We start from the raw sequence: 23,641 nt of genomic DNA, 5'->3' as shown, positions 1-23,641 counted from the left end.
CTGGAGAAAATCTAGAGCCCCCACCCCTGCTGCCAATTCCAGTCCCAAAGTCCTCCAGCTCTGCAAACCAGACCAGCAGCCTCAGCCAGCCAAAATATGTACTCGACAAAACCAGGGCACGAATTGCATGAAGCCTGCTGGGGGTCTGCTCCCCACCTACAGCTGCATCCTAGCCGGGAGTCTTGTGATCTGCATTAGGGCCAATGCACCCACTCCAGCCTGCAGCCATGGAATGGGTTTCCCCCAGCCCTGTCCCCAAAGCTCTGCCAGCAACATTCTCTACATTCCAGCGATGGTTTGAGAGGGAGGGAATGGGCGAGGGGCACCCCATGGGGCAGGTGTGTGGGTGGAGGTAGGAGGAGGAATCACAGAGTGCACAGTGGGTACCACCTGGTGGCCACTGCTGGGTGCCCTGCCAGCTACATCATTCCCTGCAGAGGGAAAAGGACTAAACCTTCTAGGAAATGAAGACTTCAGCAGAGGAAGCCACCCAAAGAAATAGGCAACAGCTGCCAAGGTTTACCCATTTTTATTTTTTATAAAACAAGCTACAAATAGTTTCCCTCCCTCCCTCACAAAAGAAAACCACACCACACAGCCCACACACATGTGAGAGACAAGATGCCTACGGAAGATTCTGGATTTCTACAAGCAGGCGCCTTCTCCACGCGCTCATGCCTCCTCCAGGCCAGAAATGGGGCTGGCGTCTCCCGCAAGGTCCATCCACGCTGCGTTTTCTGGTCAGGGGGTAACAGGAGAGGGCTTCCTTTCCACCTTACCACGTGGGATGGGGCCGCCAGTCATCTCTGAGACAACCTCTGGGACTTTCTCCTGGCCCAGCAGCCCATCAGATCATGCCCTGCCAGGCCGTGCTTCTCCCATGGGGCAGTGCTTACCCTGCCAGTGCCTTCCAGCCCCAGAATGGGACACCCAGCCTGCCAAGGTGGACACACGTGCGGGCATAATGGGATAGGAAACAAGATGAGGCCAGGTTTCCAAGGGCGATCAGAAGAGAGCACCCGTGCAGGGCTACCTGACCTCCTTTGCTGCCACCATGGCTGCTCATGGCAAGAGGCGCTAAGGGTCACCGCTACCCTGTCTGAAGGCCGCCCGAGTGGACACATCACCTGGGCAAAGGAAGCTGCGCATCTGACCCAAAGGCTGACCAGCCCGCACTGGAATCCTGGCAAAACGCCAGTGGAAAGCTGGGCCTGGGTGTCCCCACAGCTGGCGTAGTACCCCTGCCCTTCTAGGGGAGGCAGCAGTAGGAGACCCAAGATCAGTGTTACTTCTAGAATTGGCCCAAAGGCTGGAAGCCCAAAAGAAAACTTAAGGGAACAGAAAGAACCTCAGCATTGGATAATAAAAAAAGAACAAACAACTGTAGTGTTACCAACAAGGTGACCCACCCATCCTGCCCTCAGGCCCATGATGCCCACTGAGGACAACAGTGGGCCATGCAGGAGAGGCGAGGTCAAACCGTCTGCCCCGCACTGAGACAGCCATGTCTCCGGAACCTCCAAGCTGTCCTGTTGGCACTGCACCCCCAGTGCAGGCTGTCTGTCCTCTTCCCTCCACTGCTTAGATATGAAACATCTACTTAACAACAACAACAACAAAAGCCCTGCTGTGTGTCTTTTTCTTCTTTGCCTCCACCCCCCGCCATGCTTTATACAGAGTAGATGCTAAACATGGATGGAAATGTTTAAACCGATCTAAGCAGACTCTTTGTGGATAATCTGTCCAGAAGGTCACTAAGATACTGGTGCACCCAGAGGCCCGGGGCCCCCAGGGGTCAGGACAGCAGGAACACTAGAGCCAAGCCAGGCTGGTACCTGCACTGGCTACTCACAGACCTGGACTCCTCCCCTCTCCCAACCCAGTCTCCTTGGACAAGGCCATGTGACTTGTCAACGTTGACAACAAATGGCATGAGGTGGCATACTCCTCCCACCAAAAAAGAATTGATGGAGTCCGCAATATAACCGCAGGGCTCCCCTCTATATACACACGGGTGTCAGTCTCCAAACAGAATCCACGTAGGCTGGGGATGGAGCCCTGGGTTCTAGAAAGCTGGACCCTGTGTCCAGAGTGCCCACAGCCCACAGCAAGGAGAGGGGAGGAATAAACAGACAGCAATGCCAATGCCTGTACAAAAGAACTATACAATTTACAAATATATTTATATACAGTATATAAATCTCTTTCTTCTCAGCCCCAACGACACCCTCCCACCCCTCCCCCCCAAAAACCTAAACGTTGTCAGTAGCAGATCAAAAACTTACAATAAGAGAAAGAATAACCAGTCTTTCTTCCCTTTCCTTTTCCCACTGTGGTATTAGATACTGGTGTTTAAAAATGAAACCAAAAACAAAACACGCAAGTAAGAGTCATTAAAAGTGCAAACATGGTGGGCACCGCTTATGTTACACGGGACGTGGCTGGGCCGTGGGCGACGCTGAAGGCTAGGTGTCTGACGGTCCGTCCTGCTCCCCTGGACTCTCCACCTGCCCTGGGATTTTCTGCTCCTTAGATGAGGCGCCCTATTGAGAGCGGGGAGGAGAGTGAAAAAGCAAGAAGTTAGAGTTGGGTCCATGAGAAATCCAACTATATGTATCGATCTCCCCACAAGAGCAGCCTTTCCACCTACTGTCAGATGTGGGGCGCAGGTGGCCTAGACTTGCAGATAAGCACACTTTACCAGCCAGTCCTTTGCTGCCACGAGGCACCACACAGCAAGTGAAATAAGCGTGGCATCCCAGAGGACTAGGCTTCGCTCCTGAGCACAGGTTGGGGGTGTGCGTCCTGCACAAATCGCACTACTCTCGGAGGCCAGCCTTTAACCTGGGTCTGGGGCAGAGACAGCAGACATTTGTTTGCTGGTGGGGACGGCAGAATCTTCTTAGCACTAACCCAGTCTTTCTCTTGTATCCTCATCAAAAACCTTAGAAATGGGAGCCGGAGTCACCCAGCCAATCCCTTCACCCCTGTGACACCACAAAGCTTCACTGGGAGGCCGCAGAGGAAACAGGGGAGCTCAGACACAAGGCAATGTACTGAGTGGGTTTATACCTACTCGATCTCCCTGGGGGAAGCTGCCAAGGCTACTGCCTGCAACTAACAGGAATATGTGACGCTCAGGTGGCCTTGACCCAGAGAATTGGCAGAGCTTCTCCCATATCTGGGTTCCTGTCCCCTCGGACCCCCAGAACGAAGAGTGGACTTGGGAAAGAGCCAGAAGTTGTATGGTCATGCTTCCTGTTCTGTGGGTGTCTGTGGCCGTGTCCTACCCAAGCGAGCCCTTTACTGGCCAACACCTTTCAACAGCGTCCCTTTCTCATAAGGTCAAGCCCCTGCTGGGTACCTCTTTGAAGTCCCCTTAGCTGTTTGCTAAGAAGGGCTTTTGTGCTGATGGACACTTGCAGGACCTTCTTGGGTCTTGGTTTTCCAAGTTACAGAATGCCAGAGGCAGAAGGAATCTTAGCCTCCACTGAGTCCAGCATCTTCACTTGACACATCTGGGCACAGAGGCTCGGGGCAGATGAGTGACTTACACAAGGTCCACTCCTGCCCACAGGGTGCCGAGCAGTTCTGAGACTGGCCGTGCCAGCTCCTGCAGGGCCCAGATCTCCCCATGGAGGAGCAGGGAGGTGGGGGGCAAGCACGAGAGCTGGGCCGGCCCCTGGGCCCCTTAGGGCCACGTGGCTGCACACACAACCGAAAGCTGTGGGTCGGCCTGCAGGCTGGGTGTTGGGACCACAGCCGCGCTGCTTCCACTCCGCCTCCGTCACTGAATCGCCTAAGGACCCACTGCCTCATGGAGGAGCAGAAGAGCTTTGCAGAGCATCCAGTGCTGCAGAAGCCAAGCCCACCCGTCGGTCACCTGACCCAAGGCTCAGTGTCCCCCTGGTTATGCTAATATTCCTTAAGACCTGAGAAGACAGAACACAGGGTGGATGCTGGTATATCTGATCTTGCAGACGAGGACACAGACTCAGAGAGTGACAGGCTCAAGGCAGGCAGGTGGGAAGTAGCAGAACCAGGCTGCTGGCTCCAAATCCCACCTTTCCTCTGCTCCCTCCGGCAGCTGCTTCTCTCTGTGCTGAACAGAAGGATCTAGAGAGAGGCCTACAGTAGTCCTGCCACCAAGCTGAGACTGGAGCGACATGTACAGCCAGCAGCAACCAGCTCTCTTTTGTAGAGGCTTCCTGTGCCAGTCCTTTACCTAAGTGTTGTCACTTACTCCTCAGAGCACCTTTATATGACAGTGACAAAGTTATCCCCACTTTATGATGATGAGACTGAGGCTTGGCGATGTCAAATAACCTCCCCAGCATCCTACACAGCTTTCATGAGGTGAAGCGAATTCAGACCCGGCTCTCTGCCTGCAGGACCACGCTCTAGACCACCAGGGAGCCCAGGGGAGAGAAACAGCCTGACCCCAGGGCAGGTGGCATCCCCAGACTATTTAAACGAAGAGCTGGCATTTCTGAGAACTGGAGGCAGCAGTCCCCACCCTGCCTGCCTCAGAAGATGGTCACAATAATCCCGATGAAGGTGCTTTATAAATTGTGAAAGGCCAATTATAAAAGAGGCCCCAGCTCTCAGAATGTCTGGTCTTTTCATGCTGTGAAGAGAATTGAGCTCCCCAGTGAGGAGTCTGGTTGGTAAAAATATCTGTGTTCATGTGACATTTCCAAAAATTCAATCCCTCAGTCCCCTTTGAGATGAAACTATATTCATCCCAAAGCTCCAAATCCTCCCCTGACCCCGCTTCTGCCCCCACTGAGTGCGCAAGCCCCTCTCAGCCCACCAGAGGGCACCACACGATACCGGATGACCGATGTCGGCTCCGTCCCCTGGGGCGACCACACACCATCCACCCAGGTGGTTTTTCTGCCTCCCCCAGAGCAGAAGGACAGAGCAGGCTGCCAGTGACGCCTCCAGCCCCGGGTGCGTCCCACTGCTACTAATCTCTTTTGTGCATTCGTACCAGGGACCGTGCGAAGTTCTTCACATGTGTTATCTTGTTAAACCCTCACACCGAATCTATGAGGTACACACCATCATCCCCATTTTGCAAATGAGGAAACTGAGGCTGAGGGAATTTAGGTAACTTGCCAAAGATGGCAGAGCTGGGACTAAGAGCTGGGGCTGTCTGACATCAGGGGCTCCACTCTCACCTCCAGCCGCACCTGCACCTAGACGGTGCCTCCCCTCACCACTCCAGGCCTCTCGGTAGCAGTCTGTCCTGCTGCACACGCCACCTACGTGGACATGGTGGGCTTCCCCCAACCCCTCAGGATGCCTCTCTCCCTGCTCACACCGCCCCAGGCTGGGTCTGCTCCGCCACCTCCCTTGGCTTCCTCAGGCAAGACTGGCCTGCTCACACAAGGTGATGCCTTCAAACACTCATGGAGGGACGGCAGTCTGGCCTAGGAAACCTGAGGCTGAGCCCAGCGCCAGCAATGGTGTTGCCTCACATGTAACCTTGAGCAAACTCTGCTCCTCTCCAGGCCAGTCTAGACTCCTCAACTGCAAAATGCACTAAGGGCCTAAGAAGCCTTCTGGCTCTACGGGACCACGGGCCTGGGGCAGTGCATGCACGGTGTGTGTGGAGAAGGAGAGAGAATGATCCTGCTCCACTTCCCCGCGGGCCTTAAGTCTACATAGACTCCCTCACCCTACCCTGTCAGTCAATCCTGCGTGCCCTCTTCCTCCTTTCTCTACACTTGACTCTCCTCTCCAACATGTGCACATATACACACATGCACAGACACATGCACACATATGTGCAGATATGCACATGTATACACAGGCATGCTTAAAGACATGGACACACATGCACACATGTGCATATGCACAGACCATGCATGCACACACAAACATGCACGCAGGTGCACACTCAGGCGTGCTGAGACACACAGATGTGCATATACAGAGACACACAGAGACATGTACACAGACATAGGCACAATTTGTGCACACATATGTACAGATATGCACACGTGCACACTCAGGCATGCTTACAGAGACACACACTGATGTGCATATACAGACACATGCAGAGACATGCCACAGATGCACAGATACATGCACAGACACAACACTCCTGCCAGACTTTCAGCCAGGCAGTTGTTCAGGGGTCAAGAGTAGACCCAAAGCTCTGGTCTCCCTAGTCCCACCTTTGGGGTGGGAGGGTTGGGAGGGTGTGTGGAGCCAACAAGCATGACAGTTGCACTCCAAAGTACTCCAGAGGCCCCTGTGGGCAAAGCTGTGAAGATAATTAAGCTAGAACCTGTCCCCAGCTGAGCCCGGGTAAAGGAGGAACATCCAGCTGACCAGTGGTCCCAAAATACTGCATTACAGTTCACTGGGATTGGCAGACACTCAGCGCCTGGAAAGGTTTCAGAGGAAGGCTAGGAGAGCTCCCTGGGCTCTTTGGGCCCCAAGTCACCACACTCAGCCTTCCCCTGGCTTCTGTGTAGTGTGCAGACCAGAACTACCAGCACAGGAAGGGGACTGAGGGCAGGGTCAATACAGACCATCCCCACTCAGCCTGGGAGTGCTCCTGGAGGGCCTGGGGTCTGACAGTAACACTGCATGGTCTCTTTCCAGTACTGGCCCATCTGCCTGCACTCTGCAAAATGAGCACAGATTCCAAGTGTGTCAGACCATGATATTACCACAAAGGGCACCTCCTCATCCACTCATTCATTCATTTGACAAGGACTTAAGGAACTGCTGCCATGTACTGTGCTAGCGGTTAGGAATTGAGAAGACAGAGTCCATGGCTTCAAGGAGGAATCAGAAAAGCAAATTGCAATACAGTGTGATAAGTGCTATGGAGAGAAGCAAGAATCTTGTGAAGAAGAATAGCAACGCTGAACCTCTATTGAGTTTCCTCAACGTCTCAGGCACTATGATAAATGCTTTCACTCACTGTTCCACCTAATCAGCACAATAGCCCTGCTAGTAGACGCTATCATTATTCCCACTTTACAGATGAAGAAACTGAAACAGAATGCTTGAGTAACATGTACAGGTTGACCATCCCAAATAGGAAAATCTGAAATCCGAAATGCTCCAAAATCCAAAACTTACTGAGCATCGACGTGATGCTCAAAAGTCAGCATCACCCAAATCTGAATCTTCAGCCCAAACTTTCACCTGCTCTGCAGACCCACTCGTCCTTCGGGTGCATCCACTAGACGTGTCCAAACCGTACTTGTCTTCCCCATCCCCCTACACCCAACCCACTCTTCCTTCCGTGTTGCCCAACCCAGTGGGTAGTCCCACCCTCCAGCTGCCCAGACCAACCTGCCCCGAAACCCACTCAACCACCAGCCCACCCACTTCTCTTCATCCCCCCACCCACCCTCCACCACCTGGTGCTTGGACGATGCCATGCCTTCTAGCAGGCGACTCTGCCTCGTTCATCTCCGATGCATTTCCCATCCCGCAGCTAGAATAACTCCAAGCAAAACTCATCTCGTCATGTCTCTGATTGAGCCCCATCAACAGCTTTCTGCTGCCCTTATAACATCTAAACTCTTTCACCTGGACTAAAAATCTCTCCAACCTCACCTTGCTTCTTGTCACCTGCCACCTTCACGCCACCTTAAAATATGCATTCATCACACAGCAGACATCCTTCACTTCCTTGAAAACTCTGTTTGCACCTCCAGAGTTTCACCCCTCCTCTGCCTCAGCTCAGAACATTCTCCCTTCCCCTGGCCTCTCTGCTTGGCTACCTCCTACTCATGCCTCAGGTGTTGGTTTAGAACACGGTTGGCAAATGTATCTGTAAAAGACTAGCTAGGAAACATTTTAGGCTTTTTGGGCCATGTATAGTCCCTGTTGCATATTCTTCTTTTTAAAAAAATTACAGCCCTTTTAAAATGGAAAAACAATGATTAGCTCACAGGTCATGCAGAGATAGGCCAGAGACTAGATTGGGCATGCAGGCCACGGTTTGCTGAGCCCTGGTTTAGGCATCACTTCCTGCACACAGATTTCCGAGGCTGTCTGTCCCTTAGTGAGTTAGGTGCCTCTACATACGTTCCTGCATACTCTGCGCTTGTCCTACTATGACAAAGATTATTAAGTGTTCCCCAAAAGCCAGCCTCCCTGCTCCTGGGTGTGGTCAAGTGACTGAGCCTCAGCCAGCGAAATATGGGAAGGGATGTGTGTCATTTCCAGGACTGGCCCATAAAACTCCCTCACTGCACTGCTTCATGTGTGCTCCATCTGGTTGACTGGCAGTGGAGATGACCCCCAGGGAAACCCTGGAAGCCACATGATGAAGATGGCAGAGTCACTCTCAGCCTGGATCCCAGAGCGACTGCATGGAGCAGCCCTCTCTCCTACTCCTTCCTCTACACCCACACATACACACATGCACACACACACACACTCCACAACCTGGAGCCATGCTGAACTATTGCATGGGCAAGACAAAAAGTGTCTACTGTGTTCAGCCGTGACGTATGGGTCTACTCATTACCATAGCCTGGCCTACCCTAACCGACACTCTCGCAGCACTTACCACAGTGTTTGTGAATGCTTATTTACTCTCTGTCTCCTGGGCAAGGATAGGGACCTTATCAGTCAATGTCACCACTGTATCAGGCATCCAGCATGAAGCCCAGAACACTCCCAGTAAACAGTGGTTGAATAAATGAGCACCCGGGATCTCATTCACGGGGAGAGCCCTCGGTCCCCATGCCTGGATGGGGCAAGTAACGAAAGGCCCAGAGTAGAGGAGACGGCACTCACCTTCTTTGCTAACACCCAGGCAGCCCTTCAGTTCGGGCAGTGAAATGACCTTGTCCTTGTTCAGGTCACAGTAGTCGGTGAAACGCCGGGCGCATTTCTTGGGCTTGGCTTTCTTCTTCACGTAGCGCTTGAAGGGCTTCATCTCCCGCTTGTTAATGTCATTGCTGCTGTTGCTGTCCAGCTGGCTGAAGTACCAGTGCACCACTCGCTCCTCCAGCGTGTGGCTGGGGTCTGGCTCTGAGAACCTGGGCCATGGACAGACACCCCCACCCCACACAACACTGCTCAGGATCTTGCAGGAACCATCAGCCCATAAAACTCCCTCACGTGCCCTGCTCAAGACCCCATTGCCCCACTGCCAATCTCCCCAGGTGGTCGGATGCCAGGGCACTCATGCTGGGCTGCCAGCTGCCAGGTAGGAACGGCTCCCCCCAGCTAAAGTCCACCCAGGGAGGCTCAGCCTGCGGCAGCATCATGCCATCCTCTCCAACTTGGATCTCAAGATTGGACAATCCTTTTCTCAGGGCTCCCCAGGTGGGTGATCTTATTACATGAGCATGCCTCACCCTCTACCACAACCAGAAATGTTCTTGCACAGGATGGGTGCTTGAGACAAACTGGCTCGATCTAATTCACCCGAGTAAACCACACCTGGAATCCAACTGTCCTTCCCCTGGCCGACTGCTCACTGTGCACGAGCTGCTCTTCCCATGCACACGTGCACCCTCGGGTGGACACGGCCGTGGGAAGGGGTGCTCTGGGAGGCGCACCCCTGGCCCCAAGCTGCACACCGTCTCTGTGAGACAGAGCCTTAACTGTGAGGGCAGGCAGGTTGCGAAGTGCGAAGTTCCTGTGTTCCCTCACTGCCGGGCACCAAGGGCACTAGGAGTTGAGAGAAGAGGGCGACTGGGACAGACACAGACAGAAGTTCTAAACCTGGCAAATCCCAGACCTGCTAGGGGTGAGTCTTTCCAGCCTGAGGTTTTCAGTCAGGAGGTCTGGGGTGGGCCCAGAACACACCACATGTGACCCAACACCCCCAGCTGGTTCTGCTGAGAAACACTGGACTAGAGTGACCAAGAGCACTTCCTGGTGTCCAGACGTGCAGTCACGACCACGTCTAACAGCCCACACACTGTGGTGACCATCGAGTTACCGCACCAGTGTCTACATGTGTAATTGTACACAATGTCCTGCCCATGCATTTTATTTACTTATGTATGGCCTATCTTTTCCCCAAACGGAATCGGGGTGGTAACTAATATTTACAATTCTGAAAGCCAGTGATGGGTCTATTCCAGGGGGACTGAATGGGGTCTCTGACCAGAAGAACAGAGCCCCAGGGGTTCCCAGGGCTTGGCACAGAGTGAATGTGGCCTAGGCCGGTGTGTTCAAATTCTTGGGCAACCTCCCTTTGGGAAGGAGAATCAAGTTGAAGTTAGGAGTTCCACACATTCAAATCCCAGGGTTCCAGGGCCTTCCAGCACATTCTGAAGCTATACCTGGTAAGGAAAACATTCAAGGCACTCGCCAATGCCACCCTGTCTTCTCTGGGGTTTGTCAAGTTTTCCAGAAGGAGGGGACCATCTCTGACCTCTCCCCTGTGAACAAGCCAGCAAACTCCCTCTCCTTCCCACTCCCCAAGTGACCTCAAAGTTCAGGGAAAAAGAAGTTTCCTTACAGAAAAAAAAAAAAAAAAAAAAAAAGCCAGTCATCCCTGTTATATGCCCACTCCTAATTAGGTGGATTTCTGTCTGGGGCAGTTGCCCTGAGCATCCTGGCCTGATTCCAGGAGGGCGCAATTAGTGGATGTGCCAAGGGGGGGCCTCATCCTGACAGGCCTGACTCAGGCAGTACCTGGCGGAAGGTGTGAGGGAGCCGTGCAGAGCTGCCAACTGCCTCTAATTCTTTGGAAATCTGCTTAGTCTGTCATGGAAACCAAGCTCAGGAGGTCTTTGAAACGGCATGAAGGTATTCACTGCGGAGCTCAGCTTTGCCGTTGCCAGCTTACACAGAGCTCTGGTGGTTTCAATCGCCCTCTGTGCACCGGCAACACTCACTCCCAAGGCCCTCCAGGCCGCCCCTGCGGTGCGCATGGAATGGGCAAGCAGAAAATTCTTCCCGGGATGCTCATGGTGCAGGACGGAGCGTGCCCTGCCTGCCCCCGCCTTTTCCTAAACACCAGGGAGGACACAGAGACGGGGAACCCAAGGAAGTCACTCTGCTCTGCCACCAGAGGCTCTGACCCAGGCTTGGGGGAGGCCAACAGAGACCTTTCCTCTCAGCCCCTCCCGCCAGGGAGCCATGACAGCCCCAAGGCTCTCCAGCTCTTCCTTTAACCTTTAGGCTCCGCATAGCGTAATGTCTACCTAGAGGCTGGAATAATAAAGCCTCAGACGCAGAGACGGGAAGGGATGAGGTCATCCCACCCAGAGGCGCTGCCAGGGGAGGCTCGCTCCCTCCAACATGTGTTCCTGGGGCTCCCGCCTGTCCGGCTTTCAGCACCTCCATTGATAGAGCTCCCCCCACCTTCCTTTGGGCTATTTTGCAGCAAGAAGCAGTTCTTCTTCCCGACTTTACAACCTCTGAGTTTTCTTCCATGCCAGAGAGTGATCATCATCTGGCTCCGTCCTTGTCCCTCCCTCTATTTAGACTCTCCCGTCCTGCTGTCTCCACATCAGAAGAACCATGTTCCTGCTCTCCTCACTCCCATGAGGACCTCACAGTGCAGGGCACCCATGCTTTCCAACTTCAGGGCTCCCCTCTCCACTCCACCCCCACCTCTGTGCCCAACTCCCAGGTGAGCTTCCGGGCTGAGATGCACCAGGCTCACTTCCTTGGGAGGGGTCCTCCAAGCCCCTCCACGCAGTGCCTCTGGGCTCCCTGTAACACTGCCACCACCGCAGCCAGCTCTGTGGGCTGGAGGGTCCTGCCCCCATCCTCCTTCCTTCCCAGCTAACTTGAGACTCTGCTTCTCAACTCTCTTGACCTCCAGAATGTGCCCCCCGCCCCCACTCCAGGTAACACAGCCCAGCTCTACCTGCGAAGCTGGGGAGCACTGTGGTCACACTTTGGAACTCAACACCTTGGCCAGGCCAAACTCCAAGTACATTTATAGCAAGAACTTCTTAGCTTTGTACAAGACGGGTGCTCAAGACAAATTGGCTGGACCTAGTTCACCTGAGTAAGCCATAGGTGATCCACACATGCTCCCCCGTGGACCCATCTGAGAACCTAAACAAAGCCACAGGCCTTCTCTCTAGAAAAATGCACATACACACAGAGCGCTCCAGATTTTAGGGGACTAATGGACTTCCTAAAGCCCATTCAAAGTCCAGGGACTCGGGTAAAGAACTGTTGTTCTAGAAGACTTTAGCCATAGCCCTAGAAGAATATTTAGGCATGATGCTTCTAGAAGAAACAGTGAGACAAAAGACACTGGATGGGAGGGGCTTGAGGTGGTTTCCATATTTCCAACAAAACAAAATAGAAAAAAGAAAACTACTGAAGGCATCTGATTTAAAACTCTGTAAATCGAGTGTCTGGCTTGGCCACAGGGTACTCCCCGTGCTTCACACCAGCTCTGGTCGAAGCTGAGACCCAGCAGGAGCCCTGGCACAGCCAACCCAGCAGGACATGTGTGTAGAAGAAGACACCAGAGGCCTCTGCTGACATCTTTCCCAGGGCAGTGCTGGGTGGGCTTGGGGCAGGAAAGTCTCCCCCTGAGTTTCAGGGACCTTCTCAAGCAGTCTGCTAGATTCCTTTTCATCGTAACTTCTTACCGTTTACACCCTGATCACAAAGCCACACCCACTGGTCCCTCCAGCTCTTGCACCCTCTCCTCCAGCTCCCAGTCTCTCCCACATGTGCACACATTTATCCCACTGGAGATGTCAGGACTGCCATATTCAATGCTGCTCACCAGGCAAGGGCTGGGGACCCTAACCTAGAGGGAGCCAGGGCTCTTAGGATCACTGTACTAGCACTGGCTGGGACTTCTCCATGGCTGAAGTTCTACTTCTGCTAAAAGGTAGAATATCCAAGTTTCCTTGGACATGGTGTGGAAAGACACACTCAAGTGGTACCAAATTCCAGGTTTCAGAAGACCGTGGTTCCATACAGCACTGGTGTCTGCCCTGCCTCTGGGCTGTCTTAGTGGCTGTCCTATTGCCTCTCGCCTCCAGGGATGAGGAAAGCCACTAAAGCCAGGTCCTTCCCTGAACTGGCCCCACTGAGTCTTCTCCCAGTTTTAGAGGAGGCATGGGCCACCCTCCTCCTGCAGCACTTTCAGTTTTGCTTCTGCAGCCTCAGCCCTGCCAGGCCTTGGCTGCAACGCACAGCTGGAGAGCCAGCCCGCTTTACCACAGGGAAACCTGCTCCGGCCAAGATCTGGGGCCCAGTTCTGCTGTCCTCAGCAGTTTTAGAGAAGGTAAAGCGGGATGGCCTGGAGGCACCAGCCAAGCCAAGCAGACCAACTGAGCCCCATCTGGAGCTGGGTCCAGGCCCTGCCAGCTGTGCGGGTGGGGTTGGGAAATACCAACTCAGCCACATTCCAGCCTCTTCCTTGCAAAGCCATCAATGGGCAACCGCACTGGGCAGGAAGAGTGAAGCCACAGCACAGATGGTCTTTCTTTGGGGGACCACGGGAAGGACCAAGAGGCTCACCCAGCCCATCCCACCTCCCCTCAAAGTTGACTTTCCCTGGGGCAGGGTGGAGCCAGGAGAGGGTTTTCTTGCTCTGGAAGACTCTGCCAGCTGGGATCTCAGAAATCTTCCTTTGGGAGTGACAAATGCTCATGGATGTCATGGGAGGGCTGATCTAAGGGGGAGCACTGTCCCCGGAGCCCTGGCAGGAGGGACCAAGGGGATAACTCACTCAGCCAACAAACGTGCCCTAAGAATGGCTACCACCCAATGATACTTGCAGGGTGCCCCCTCCTGTGCATCTGCTATAGACGCTTCCATGGACACCCCATTCTACTTTGCCTGCTTTTAGATCTGGACAGCACTGCCTTTTGCTACCAAATCAGGCTAAAAGGCAAAAAAACTGAGTAGATGCCTCCCTCTCTTCTACTCCCTGCAGCTAACAAGTCTTGAAATCCCATTGATTTCAATACAGAACAGCAAATCACCCCTTCCCCACAGCCCACGCTCTCATCACCCGTCACGCTGACAATTGCTGTAACCTTCCTGCCCCATCTTCCTCCCTCCAATCCTGCTTCCATAGCGCCATCAGGATGAGTCTTCAGAAGTGCAGGCCTGGCAGGACTCAGGAGGCCCAGCACCACCTGGGCTTTGCCCAGCGCTGCAGCCTCATCTCCTGCCTGCCCCCAGCCTGCCTCTCCACCGTAACCCACATTACTTCTTGCAAGTCCCTCCCCACACCCTCCCGCCACACCTCACTACCCATGTGGGCCCCTCTGCTGGATGTGCTTACCCCTGGTCCACCCAGGTTGGGACATTTTCCCATTTGTAGGAGAAGCGTCACCCACTATGTAAAGCCTGCCCTCACCCACCCTACCTCCCCTGAGTCCCTGCAGCACTTTATCAGCCTCTACTATCACGCCGACTTTGCAGTGTGGTCACGTGGTTCTATATCTCTCCTCCAGGCCAGGGACTGTGCCCTTTTCCTCAGATATCCCCAGAACCCAGCATGGAGCGTATACTGGAGGGCAAGGGGTGAGACATGAGAGTTGGTGCAAACCCAAAATATCCATGCCTGACAGGTGGTAGATTGCAGGGAGACACCTTCTTTTCTGCACTGCCCAAACATCTTCCCTGTCCCTTTTCCCCAACGCCCCCAAGTGGGACTGTTTCCCACTGGCCTCAGATGATGTCCGGCTTTAATTGCCAGACTCTGAGAGCATACCGGAGGGATACGATATGGCTCTCTTAACCTCATGCTTGTAGCCCCAACTCTGAATTACAAAGCCAAGGCCAAAACCCAGGATGCCTGGATTTCCTAATTCTCTTCATCAGTCCTGCTTCAGACATGCTACCCAATCTCCAGCTGCCCCATGCCTCTGCTCCTCCCTCATATGAGAGGGGTGACTGGCCAGGGTCTGTCCACACACAGCACCCCAAGTTCCCGGGGGTCCAGCCAAGTTGCCATAGGGCCCTGGTTACAAAGAAGCACCTAAACTTGGTGGCTGGATCTGCCTGCTACTTAGTCTTGCAGTAAAGGGTAGAATGAGTAGATCCTCTAATGTGTGCCAGAAAGATGCCTTATCAAGATATTCCTCTCTATGTCAGACAGGGATCCACCCATCCGTCCATCCAGGCTTCTAGCTGTTTATTCATATAACACATTACTGAGCACCTACTATGTGCCAGGCACTATTCTAAGTTCTAGGAATACAGCAGGGAAGAAGACAGAAGTGCTTCTTCTCTCGTGGAACTTAAATTCTCATTGGTTGGGGGGAGACAGAAAATACATAAATAAGCCAGCAAAATTTCAGATAGTGGAGTTCAAAAGGGGTGCTGAGGCAGAGGGTGAACAGGCAGCTCCTCTAGATTGGGCGGTGTCTGAGAAGGTGACAATTAAATGAACAACCAGGGCCAGTCATGGGAAGATAGATAGGGAATCAAATTCTAGACTGAAGGAGCGGCTGGCACAGAGGTCCTGGAACAGGCGAGAGGTTGACCTGTTTGAGGACCTGGAACCAAGGAGGACCAGTGCTTGGAACGTAAGGATGAGAAGGACGGAATGAGCGAGGAGGGCGAGGGGCCAGCTCAGGTAAGAGCTGAGGCTCATGCCAATATCATGGTAAGAGCTGGGAGGGCTTTAAACCCAGCAAAACTGGTGCCCCTGGCCAGCTACCTCCCTGATTTCCTCTCTCTCCTTCTTCCCCTCTCCCCCCAGCCCCTTCCTTGATTTCTAAACTATTTCTTGGATCGTCTTGTCTGTCTCTTGATTAAAAGTCCAGCCTCTAGGTAATATAACCACCAAAAGCCGCTCAAACCTTTCATGCCCATCAAAACCAAGTTTGGTCAAACTGATATGAGCTTAAAATGAAAAACATGTTCTGAAAAGAATATTTTTTAAAAACTTCTCTCAACTCAAAATTACACCTAAAATAGAAGGTTTAAAAAAAAGAAAAGAGCCCCTTCCCTGAGGACACACTGGTATTAAAAACATTATAAATTTCCTAGCTTTTGTTGTCTATAAAAATCCCTTCAGCCTGTGATTTGAAGGTAAGGCACCATCCTAACTTCCCCCAACAGCAAAGCCCACGGTGCTCCCCCTGCCTGTGGCAGAGACTGTGTGTGTGTGTGTATGTGTGTGTGTGTGTGTGTATATGTGTGTGTGTGTGTGTGTGTGTGTATATGTGTGTGTGTGTGTAGTGCTCAAGAGCTGTGGCTCCCGTGAAAGCAACTAGGGAGGAGGGTGAAGCCTCCTTAGGACTGGGGCAGGACTGCAGGGGGATGCCTGGGCTGGGGGCAGAGCCAGCGGCCTTCAGGGCACTGTGGGTGGGAAGTGCCCACACCGGGGATTTGGCCGTGTGTGGTCCTTCCTTTTTTCTTTTTCCCTCTCTTTTAATAAACATAAATATCTCCTGCCTGTTTCTGTATGAAACAATAGGCATTTTTCATATTCTAAACACAAATAACCTAAAGGCATATAATACTGACTGTGCCTTTTCAAAAGCCACCCCTCCCCTCTCCTTGGAGACCCTGATGCGGCCCTCTGTGTCCTAGACACTGAGCTGCCTGGAGCAGCTCGCTCTGTGGCCTTTCAGGCCCTGCCTCCATCATTCTCAGACTTCGTGCTGTGCTCCTCCTGGAGGGGCCGGGCCCCCACCCGCAAGGAAGCAGAAACGGAGCCAGAGCCAGAAACCAGCCTCCGAGCTCACAGGACCACGAGGTGCTAAGAGCAAGCGCCCCGACAAGCAGTTTCTAAGAGTGGCAAGCATGGCACTTACTTTTTTTCTCTTTTTTTTCCCTTTCCTTTTCTTTCTTTTTATAAATTTTATTTTATTGTAGTAAGAACACTAAACATGAGCTCTACCCTGTTAACAAATTTTTAGGTGTGTAGTATAGTATATAGTACCGTTAACTATAAGGACAAGGTGCACAGCAGATCCTCTGGCTTGATTGATTAGCAACTCCCCGGTTCCCTCTCCCCACAGCCCCGGGCCACCGTTCTACTCTCTGATTCTGTAAGTCTGACCATTACAGGTACCTCATGTAAGTGGAATCATGCAGCATTTGTCCTGTGACTAGCTTATTTCACTTAGCATAATGTCCTTAGTATAACAGGATTCCCTTCCTTTTAAAGACCAAATATTATTGCACTATATACATATGCCACATTTTCTTTATCTATTCATCCATTGATGGGCGTTTAGGTTGTTTCCACATCTTGGCTATTGTGTGTGCTCACTCTGATATGATATAAAACTGGGTTTTCAAGAAAGCTGCCTTTGTCTGCCTCAGGATGCAGAACCATCGACAGCTATGCTTGGAGTCCTAGACCCCCATCCTAAATACATGCCTGTGGTCTCGCCAATGCCACCAAGGTGGCCTGGCTTGGAGGAGGCTCTGCATCTAGGCAGATGCTGGGGCACAAGCTCCCCCTCCTTGGCGAGCCACACGAGCGCAGAGGCAGGCTGCCGACCCTGCCAAGCACATGGTGCCTCCTCTGCTGCTGTAAGGAGCCTAAACCATCCCTGTCCCCATGTCCCACAGCCCCTGTGATGCCTCCCCCTCCAGCTTCATAACTGGAAGTCTTACTTAGCATGTCTCACAGGCTCTTTGGGATCAGTTCCTGCCCATCTCTTCCACCTCATCATTACTACTCTCTTCTCCTCTTCCTCCTCCTCCTCTCTCCACCCCAGCCCAGCCACACTGGGCTAAGGACGTGCACTTTCTTGGAGTCCCAATATTCTTTCCTCCTCCCTGGAATGGCTTTCTCCCTTCTCTGACTGGCTAAGCCCTACTTAACCTTCAAAACTCAGCTCAGCTGTCACCTCCTCCAGAAAGCCTCCTCTGATGCCTCCTGACTTAGACAAGCCACCTTCTCTGTTCTTCCACCTCTGTCCTGGCGCTTACCATATAGTTTGTAAGTATCTGTCTATATGGTCTAGTATCCCCACGAGGCTGCGTTCTTTGAAGGTGGACCTGCCTCATATCCCCGGATACCTAGTCTTTAGCCCAGTGCTTGGCGTGTCTGACAAGCTGAAAAGGGGCTAAGTAGATGGGTGGCTGCAAGCATGCACACTCCAGCCAACCTAGTGGATCCAAACTAGTGAGCACCAGTGATGCTGGCTCCTGGGGAGCCTCATGTCAGGACCACTGCGGCTACCACATCAACTCCCGAGCCAAGCTGGATCTGGCAATGCGAGTGTCCAATTCCCGTGCTCCAGTCTCCTGGGGATTCTCAGGACAGAAGAAAATCACCAAGTGCTCTGTGCCCCTTCCATGCCCTCCTGTCCTCCCAGTCCCCACGCTATGCCCATCACCCTTCCTGCCATTCACGACTTCCACTCATTCCCTTCCTGGATGAAACAGCTGGAGGTCTCCAGACAGCCCTGGACTTGCTTGTGAACCAGGTAACTAAAAGCTAGAGACAAACAGCTCCCAAAGAATAGAGGGACAGGAAGATTTTCAGCAGAAGGGGGCCAAGGCCGTGGGTACATGGCTTCAGGAAGAAGACGGCCTTCCAGCCCTTGCCCTACCGGAGCCCGCCCCATTCCCCCAGCCACCCTCAGCATCTGAAAAGTCAGGGCCCCTGCCCTGCAGGGCCTGCTCACATTCTCACCTCCCACCTCCAGTGGGCGCTGCCGAGTTAATGGCCTGAACCATGTCGGTGGTGAGCGCGTCCAGAAGGCTGGTGATAAATTCCATTTTCTTCCCTTCTGGACAGCCTGAAAGATCAAATGAGATTAGAAGGCAGAGGCCAGATAAATAATCAAGTAAACAGCTTCCCCAACTGCCATCCTTTCCAAACTTCTCAAAAGTCCTTATCCAGCCAAATCCACTTTGGGGGTTGTCTACTGCTCAGACGATTCTTATAAACCTCCACCGTTCCCAACACGGGCCCATCAGACCAAATGGATAATAATGTTTTCAGTTTTCTTCCATTCCACAAATGTCTGCTGAGTACCAACGCAGGCTCTATGGTAAACACCAGGGAGACAACCATGAACAGCACGCAGGGTCCTTATCCTCATGAAGTTCACAATATACTCAAGCTAATGCCAGGCAGGCATCCTAAGGTGGGGAAATTGCCACTCCAGGGGTAAGAACCAGGTTGTGAGAGCACAAAGGAAGGAGAGAACCCCTGAAATCCAAAGTGGACGTAAGTAGACCCACCACTGCATCTACCCAAGAACCTCCTCTTTTCACTTCCCTCCTCATCCAGCTTAGATGATAATTATAGAATCTCTGTTGTAAATATTCCTAAGCCCTTTGCTCCTCTTCTCCTCCTTGCACTATTCCAGCAAATCACAGTGAAACACAGATGAACCTTCTCGTAGGTACGCCTTTTCACGTCTACACCCACGTAGCTGAGTGTTGCTTGGGAACACACCCCCCACTCAACCCACTCAACCGCATAGAAAGGTGTCCCTACAAGTTCAAGTGTGGTCCCTCCACACTACCACAGCCCTCCCCGCAGCAACTGGCTCATTCTCTTCTCTCTCCAAAGCCTCCAGGCCTCGGGGTCAATACTTCCTTCTCAGAGAAGCTGCGGCCTCTAAAGCAGGTTCTCCCTGCCATTCTTGCAGCACCTTGTGCTCCTCCTTCAGAGTATCTGCTGCAACAGTTTATAAAGGTACATGTTCATTGTTTTGTATACAGTCTATCTTCTCCACTCCGTAAGCCTCACGTGAGTTTTGATCACCAGATGGCACAGTAGAATCTCAATTCACATTTGTGGAGGGGATGGCTAAAAGGGGGCACCCTGACCTCCACAACTGCATTCTTGTGACAGCGATTTCTACCAACCTCATGTGGAAACCCCCTGACTTTCAGGACTCTCTGCTTTCAGTTCTCACTTGGAGTCCTGATGGGCCACGGGAAGGCGGCTGTGGTTCCAGCACTGAGCCGACTTTGTGCTGCGTAAAGACAACGGGATTCCAAGCCACCGATATGTAGTAACCTCACTGCCACTTGCAGGCAGAGATCACTCTAAATAAGGGAAACCCAGCTCAGCAGCCATTTCACGGTCCCAGGGCCCCTGCCTGTGTGTCTCATGTCACATCCGTAGTCAACCTGTGTTACTAGGGGTCATCTGTATCTGCAGGGCAGGTGACAACTCCTCTCAGTAAGCTATCTTCTCTTCACAGCCCTGGAAAAAATGATTCACAGTCCCCAAAATGTCCCAATCGCTCTCAGATGGAGAACAAATTGTAGAACTGCAGAGACAGGATTTTAACCCACTGACTGCATTTTAAAGATGAGGAGGCAAGCACAAGGAAGAGAAGCAAGGCACTCAAGGGCACAGAACTAATGAGGGACAGATCCCAGCCTGGGATGCTGATCCATGGCTCCTGGCTTCATGCTCCTGTGATGCCCCTGCCCAGCAATCCCTGCTCCCTCTCACAGACTGGCAAACAGACCAGAGGAGGGAGCCCCTTCTGCAGGATGAGGGGGTGCAGGAACAGAAGGAGGTGAAGGCGCCCTCACGGGCAGCAGCATCTCCCACCTGGTAGCTCCCTGTCCTTGAAGGGGTCATCGGCCTCCGTACTCTTGGCCCTGGCGTCACTCTCACAACTGGGCATCACGTAGCTGGGAAGAGAGAGATGCGGGAGGTTGGGAGGGGTTGGCAACTAAGCCTGCCTCGGTCACTACTGCCCAGAAATGATCTGTGTTGTCACTAAGCCTAAAGTGCCCAGGGTTGGCAGCAAAATATCCCCTTCACTGTCCAGCAGCTACAAGACCATTTCAGCATAAATGTTCCCATTGAGACACGTTTGGGCATGTCATTTTAACCAACCAAGCATAATAACGATGTCACTTCACAGCTGCACACAGGATCTTTTTTGATCCATAGGACCCAGTGACTCAGGCAAGACAATAACCTTCTCATCAGGAAACTGAGGTTCAGAGAGAATAAGTACTTTTTCAAGGTCTACAGATAGAAAGAGACAGATCTGTGACCATAAACCAGGTTCCAGGGTCTTTCTAGAAGACACTGCTCACGAATGGGGAAGTTGCTCTCCTCGTGACTTGACTCCCACCAAAGCAGGGCAGTAACGCTGGGAGATGCCAGCATAGCAGGAAGCTGGTCCTCTTGTCCCAGGACCCAGCCTGGGGTGCAGGACAGGCTCTGGGTGGGCTTACCGAGTGGAGGTCCCAGGCAGTGGGCGCCCTGTGTCCACCAGCACACACCAGCAGTAGCCAGTGGACTGGTGGCACTGCACTGGCTTATAGAGCCCCCCAGGGGCACACTCAGGGATGACGATGCCCTCACGGGGATTCTGTCGGGCCTCCTCCAGGGCACTCTGTCTCTCCTGGTCACACGAGTGGACTTTCTCTGCAAGAGAAGACACAGCCTTCACGAGTGGTGATTGTCACCCCTGTGATTTATCTTTCCTACTGCTATGCCCAGCACCAAAGGGAAATAGAAAGGCCCAGGCTTGGGCCCAAGGAGCTATGGCGTAGCTGCTGAGTCACCACAGAGAGCTGTGTCTCCCGCCAGCCCACGGTGCGGGCACTGGAGGCCCAGAGCCTCCCCGTGGCCATCTCCACTGCCAGGGCTCCTCATCATCCTCACCCAACAACTTCTCCTGCGGCAACAAGCCAGCCGGGCACTCTGGGCTGCCTCTCAGGGCCAGTTTGCCCCCGGGGTGGAATTTCCTCACCGTTCCAGAGAGGCTCCTGCTAATGCACTACCTGCTGGCTCCAGGAGAGGTGGGCTTAGAGGCCTGGCTGTGTGGTGAACAGATGCAGGAATGCCTGTGTGCAGGGACACCCTCAAGCCCAGACATAGCAAGAGAGAGCTACCGGCCACCAGCCTCATGTGGAGTGATGCTCAGCACCCACGAGGAGCAGAAGGGTTAACTCCGGCTCCTTCCCACCCTCCAATATGGCTGGACAAAGGAGGCTGAATGGACTTCAACCCATTACACAATGCTGCTCCCATCAGTGGGGAAGAAAACAGGCTCAGTAGGAAGGTGTCCATGCACCGCAGCCTCAGGAACATGTGAACACGTCTTAATAGCCAAACCTGGTTTCCCTGGAGCCAGGCCCGGGCCGAGGCAGTGTGCGCCGCCCCGTGCCAGGCACGGCCAGCTCCAGGGGGTCTCACACCTGCACAGCCCCGTACCGGAAAATCCTACCCCGTTGACCAGTCAAAAGACTTTGCTTTGGTGTTTTTGCTTTTGTTTTCGTTCCTATTATTAAAAATAAATGGTGTTGGGTTTCTTTTCTTATCATAAAGAATTTTTTTGAAAAATTTTTTCAAAAATTCCTAATTCCACTGAAGTTTAAACACTGTACCTTCCCTAAATTTTCAGTTATGCACATGCATTCATGCAAATATCGATGTAGACATCTACTGATTTTTTTTTTTTTTACAAAAAAGGAATCACATCATAAACTTGTCCTATTCCTTTATGTTTTCATTTTTTTGTTGACTTTTTTTTTCATAACATTATTCTATAATTTTCCTCTTAAAGAAGTTGACAGGAATACAGTCTTGGGCATTCCATGGAATTTTTACAATATGTTACAAAAATACCATTCTTAGAGCCAGGAACTTGGTATCGGCAACCTGGAAAACCATGCACACATGATCAACATCGCAGACACTCAGCTCTACCTTAACGGAGCCAAACCCCTTGGTTATCATGAATGGCTCTGTTAACAATATACATATATGCAAAGCACATAGGTTTAACCAAACTGTAGGTGTACACAGAGACACGAAGTAGCTCAATGCTGTTTTAGAGAGAAGCCAGATGATGGGAAAACCATTCTTTGTGTCACTGCTAGGAAAAACAATAGCCCACTGATGCCCATTGCAGGGTAAGAGGATTATTTCTTTAAGGGCATAAAAATATCTGAGGGCCAGGAGGCAGCTATGTATAGCATATTCACTATTAAAATATAATTTTGAATGTGGAAAATTTTCTTAAAAATACTGTTTTCATAGTGCAAATGCAGCAAAGCTAAATAGAATCCCCTTGATTAGAGGGAGAAGAGTTTAAAACAGTTGACATCAGGCTAGGAATTCTGCCTCCAATAACTACCATCAGAACAGCATCTAGAGGCAGCTTACGAAAGAGATAGAAAAACCAGGTGGGGAGGGCAGCCTTGGGAAATGTGGCTTAAGACCCAGAATTTTACCTTCAGCCCCTGGCTGGGAAGGTGCCATGGCAACTTCAGGGGGATTACGCAAGAATTTTTCAATAGCTCCCCCCACTCCAATTTGGTAGCCTTATTTTCCTACCTCGTATTTCATGCCATGAAAGAGGCAATAGAGGAGCGAAACCAAAGGAAAACAGCTTTTTTCTGGCACCACGTTCATGTAACAACCTCTGACAGAGGCTTTAAATTAAGACTCTGCAGGCCAACCTTCTAAGGCCATAAATCAGCCTGAAAGCAGGAGGCAAAGAGAGCAGGAGGAAACGTCCCCAGGGGCAGAGCGAATGATGGACCTGACTTCACACCGCTGGGGGTCCTGAAACCCACAGAAATGTGGACAGGAGCCATCTAAGCAGAGGTGCGAACCCATGGTTCGGGGCCCTGTTGACAGATTTCTGGACGTCCTTGAAGGTTGCTCCGAAATGTTTACCGTCAGTGAATGCAAAGTTCTATGGAGAATAAAATCATAAAAATGATAAAGCTCACTAATTTGGAAAAATGGACAGTAGCATGAAATTAAAGAGAAGGCTAAATGCAGGGCTTCCTACTTTAT

The 23,641-nt window shown here is 52.1% G+C and overlaps 1 protein-coding gene across 3 annotated transcripts in view; it reads right to left on the bottom strand.

Moving 5' to 3' along the window:
- Positions 1-513: 513 nt before the first annotated feature.
- Positions 514-23,641, bottom strand: part of SMOC1 (SPARC related modular calcium binding 1) — a 142,956-nt gene continuing 119,828 nt past the window's right edge. Inside the window, exons 8-12 of one of the 3 annotated variants that reach the window (XM_069488398.1) lie at positions 21,064-21,256; positions 20,426-20,508; positions 18,539-18,644; positions 8,779-9,023; positions 514-2,543 (exon numbers count right to left, since the gene is read on the bottom strand). In XM_069488398.1, coding sequence (XP_069344499.1) covers positions 2,530-2,543; positions 8,779-9,023; positions 18,539-18,644; positions 20,426-20,508; positions 21,064-21,256 — 641 coding nt within the window. In that variant the 3' untranslated portion in view covers positions 514-2,529. Of the gene's footprint in view, positions 2,544-2,587; positions 3,112-8,778; positions 9,024-18,538; positions 18,645-20,425; positions 20,509-21,063; positions 21,257-23,641 lie in introns of those variants that run through there. The other 2 variants (XM_069488383.1, XM_069488389.1) reach the window with 2 other exon arrangements.

Source organism: Eulemur rufifrons, chromosome 2 (assembly GCF_041146395.1).
Source record: "Eulemur rufifrons isolate Redbay chromosome 2, OSU_ERuf_1, whole genome shotgun sequence".
NCBI lineage: Eukaryota > Metazoa > Chordata > Mammalia > Primates > Lemuridae > Eulemur > Eulemur rufifrons.
The sequence above is the reverse complement of the archived record's forward strand: the minus strand, read 5'-3'. Positions and strand labels throughout refer to the sequence as shown.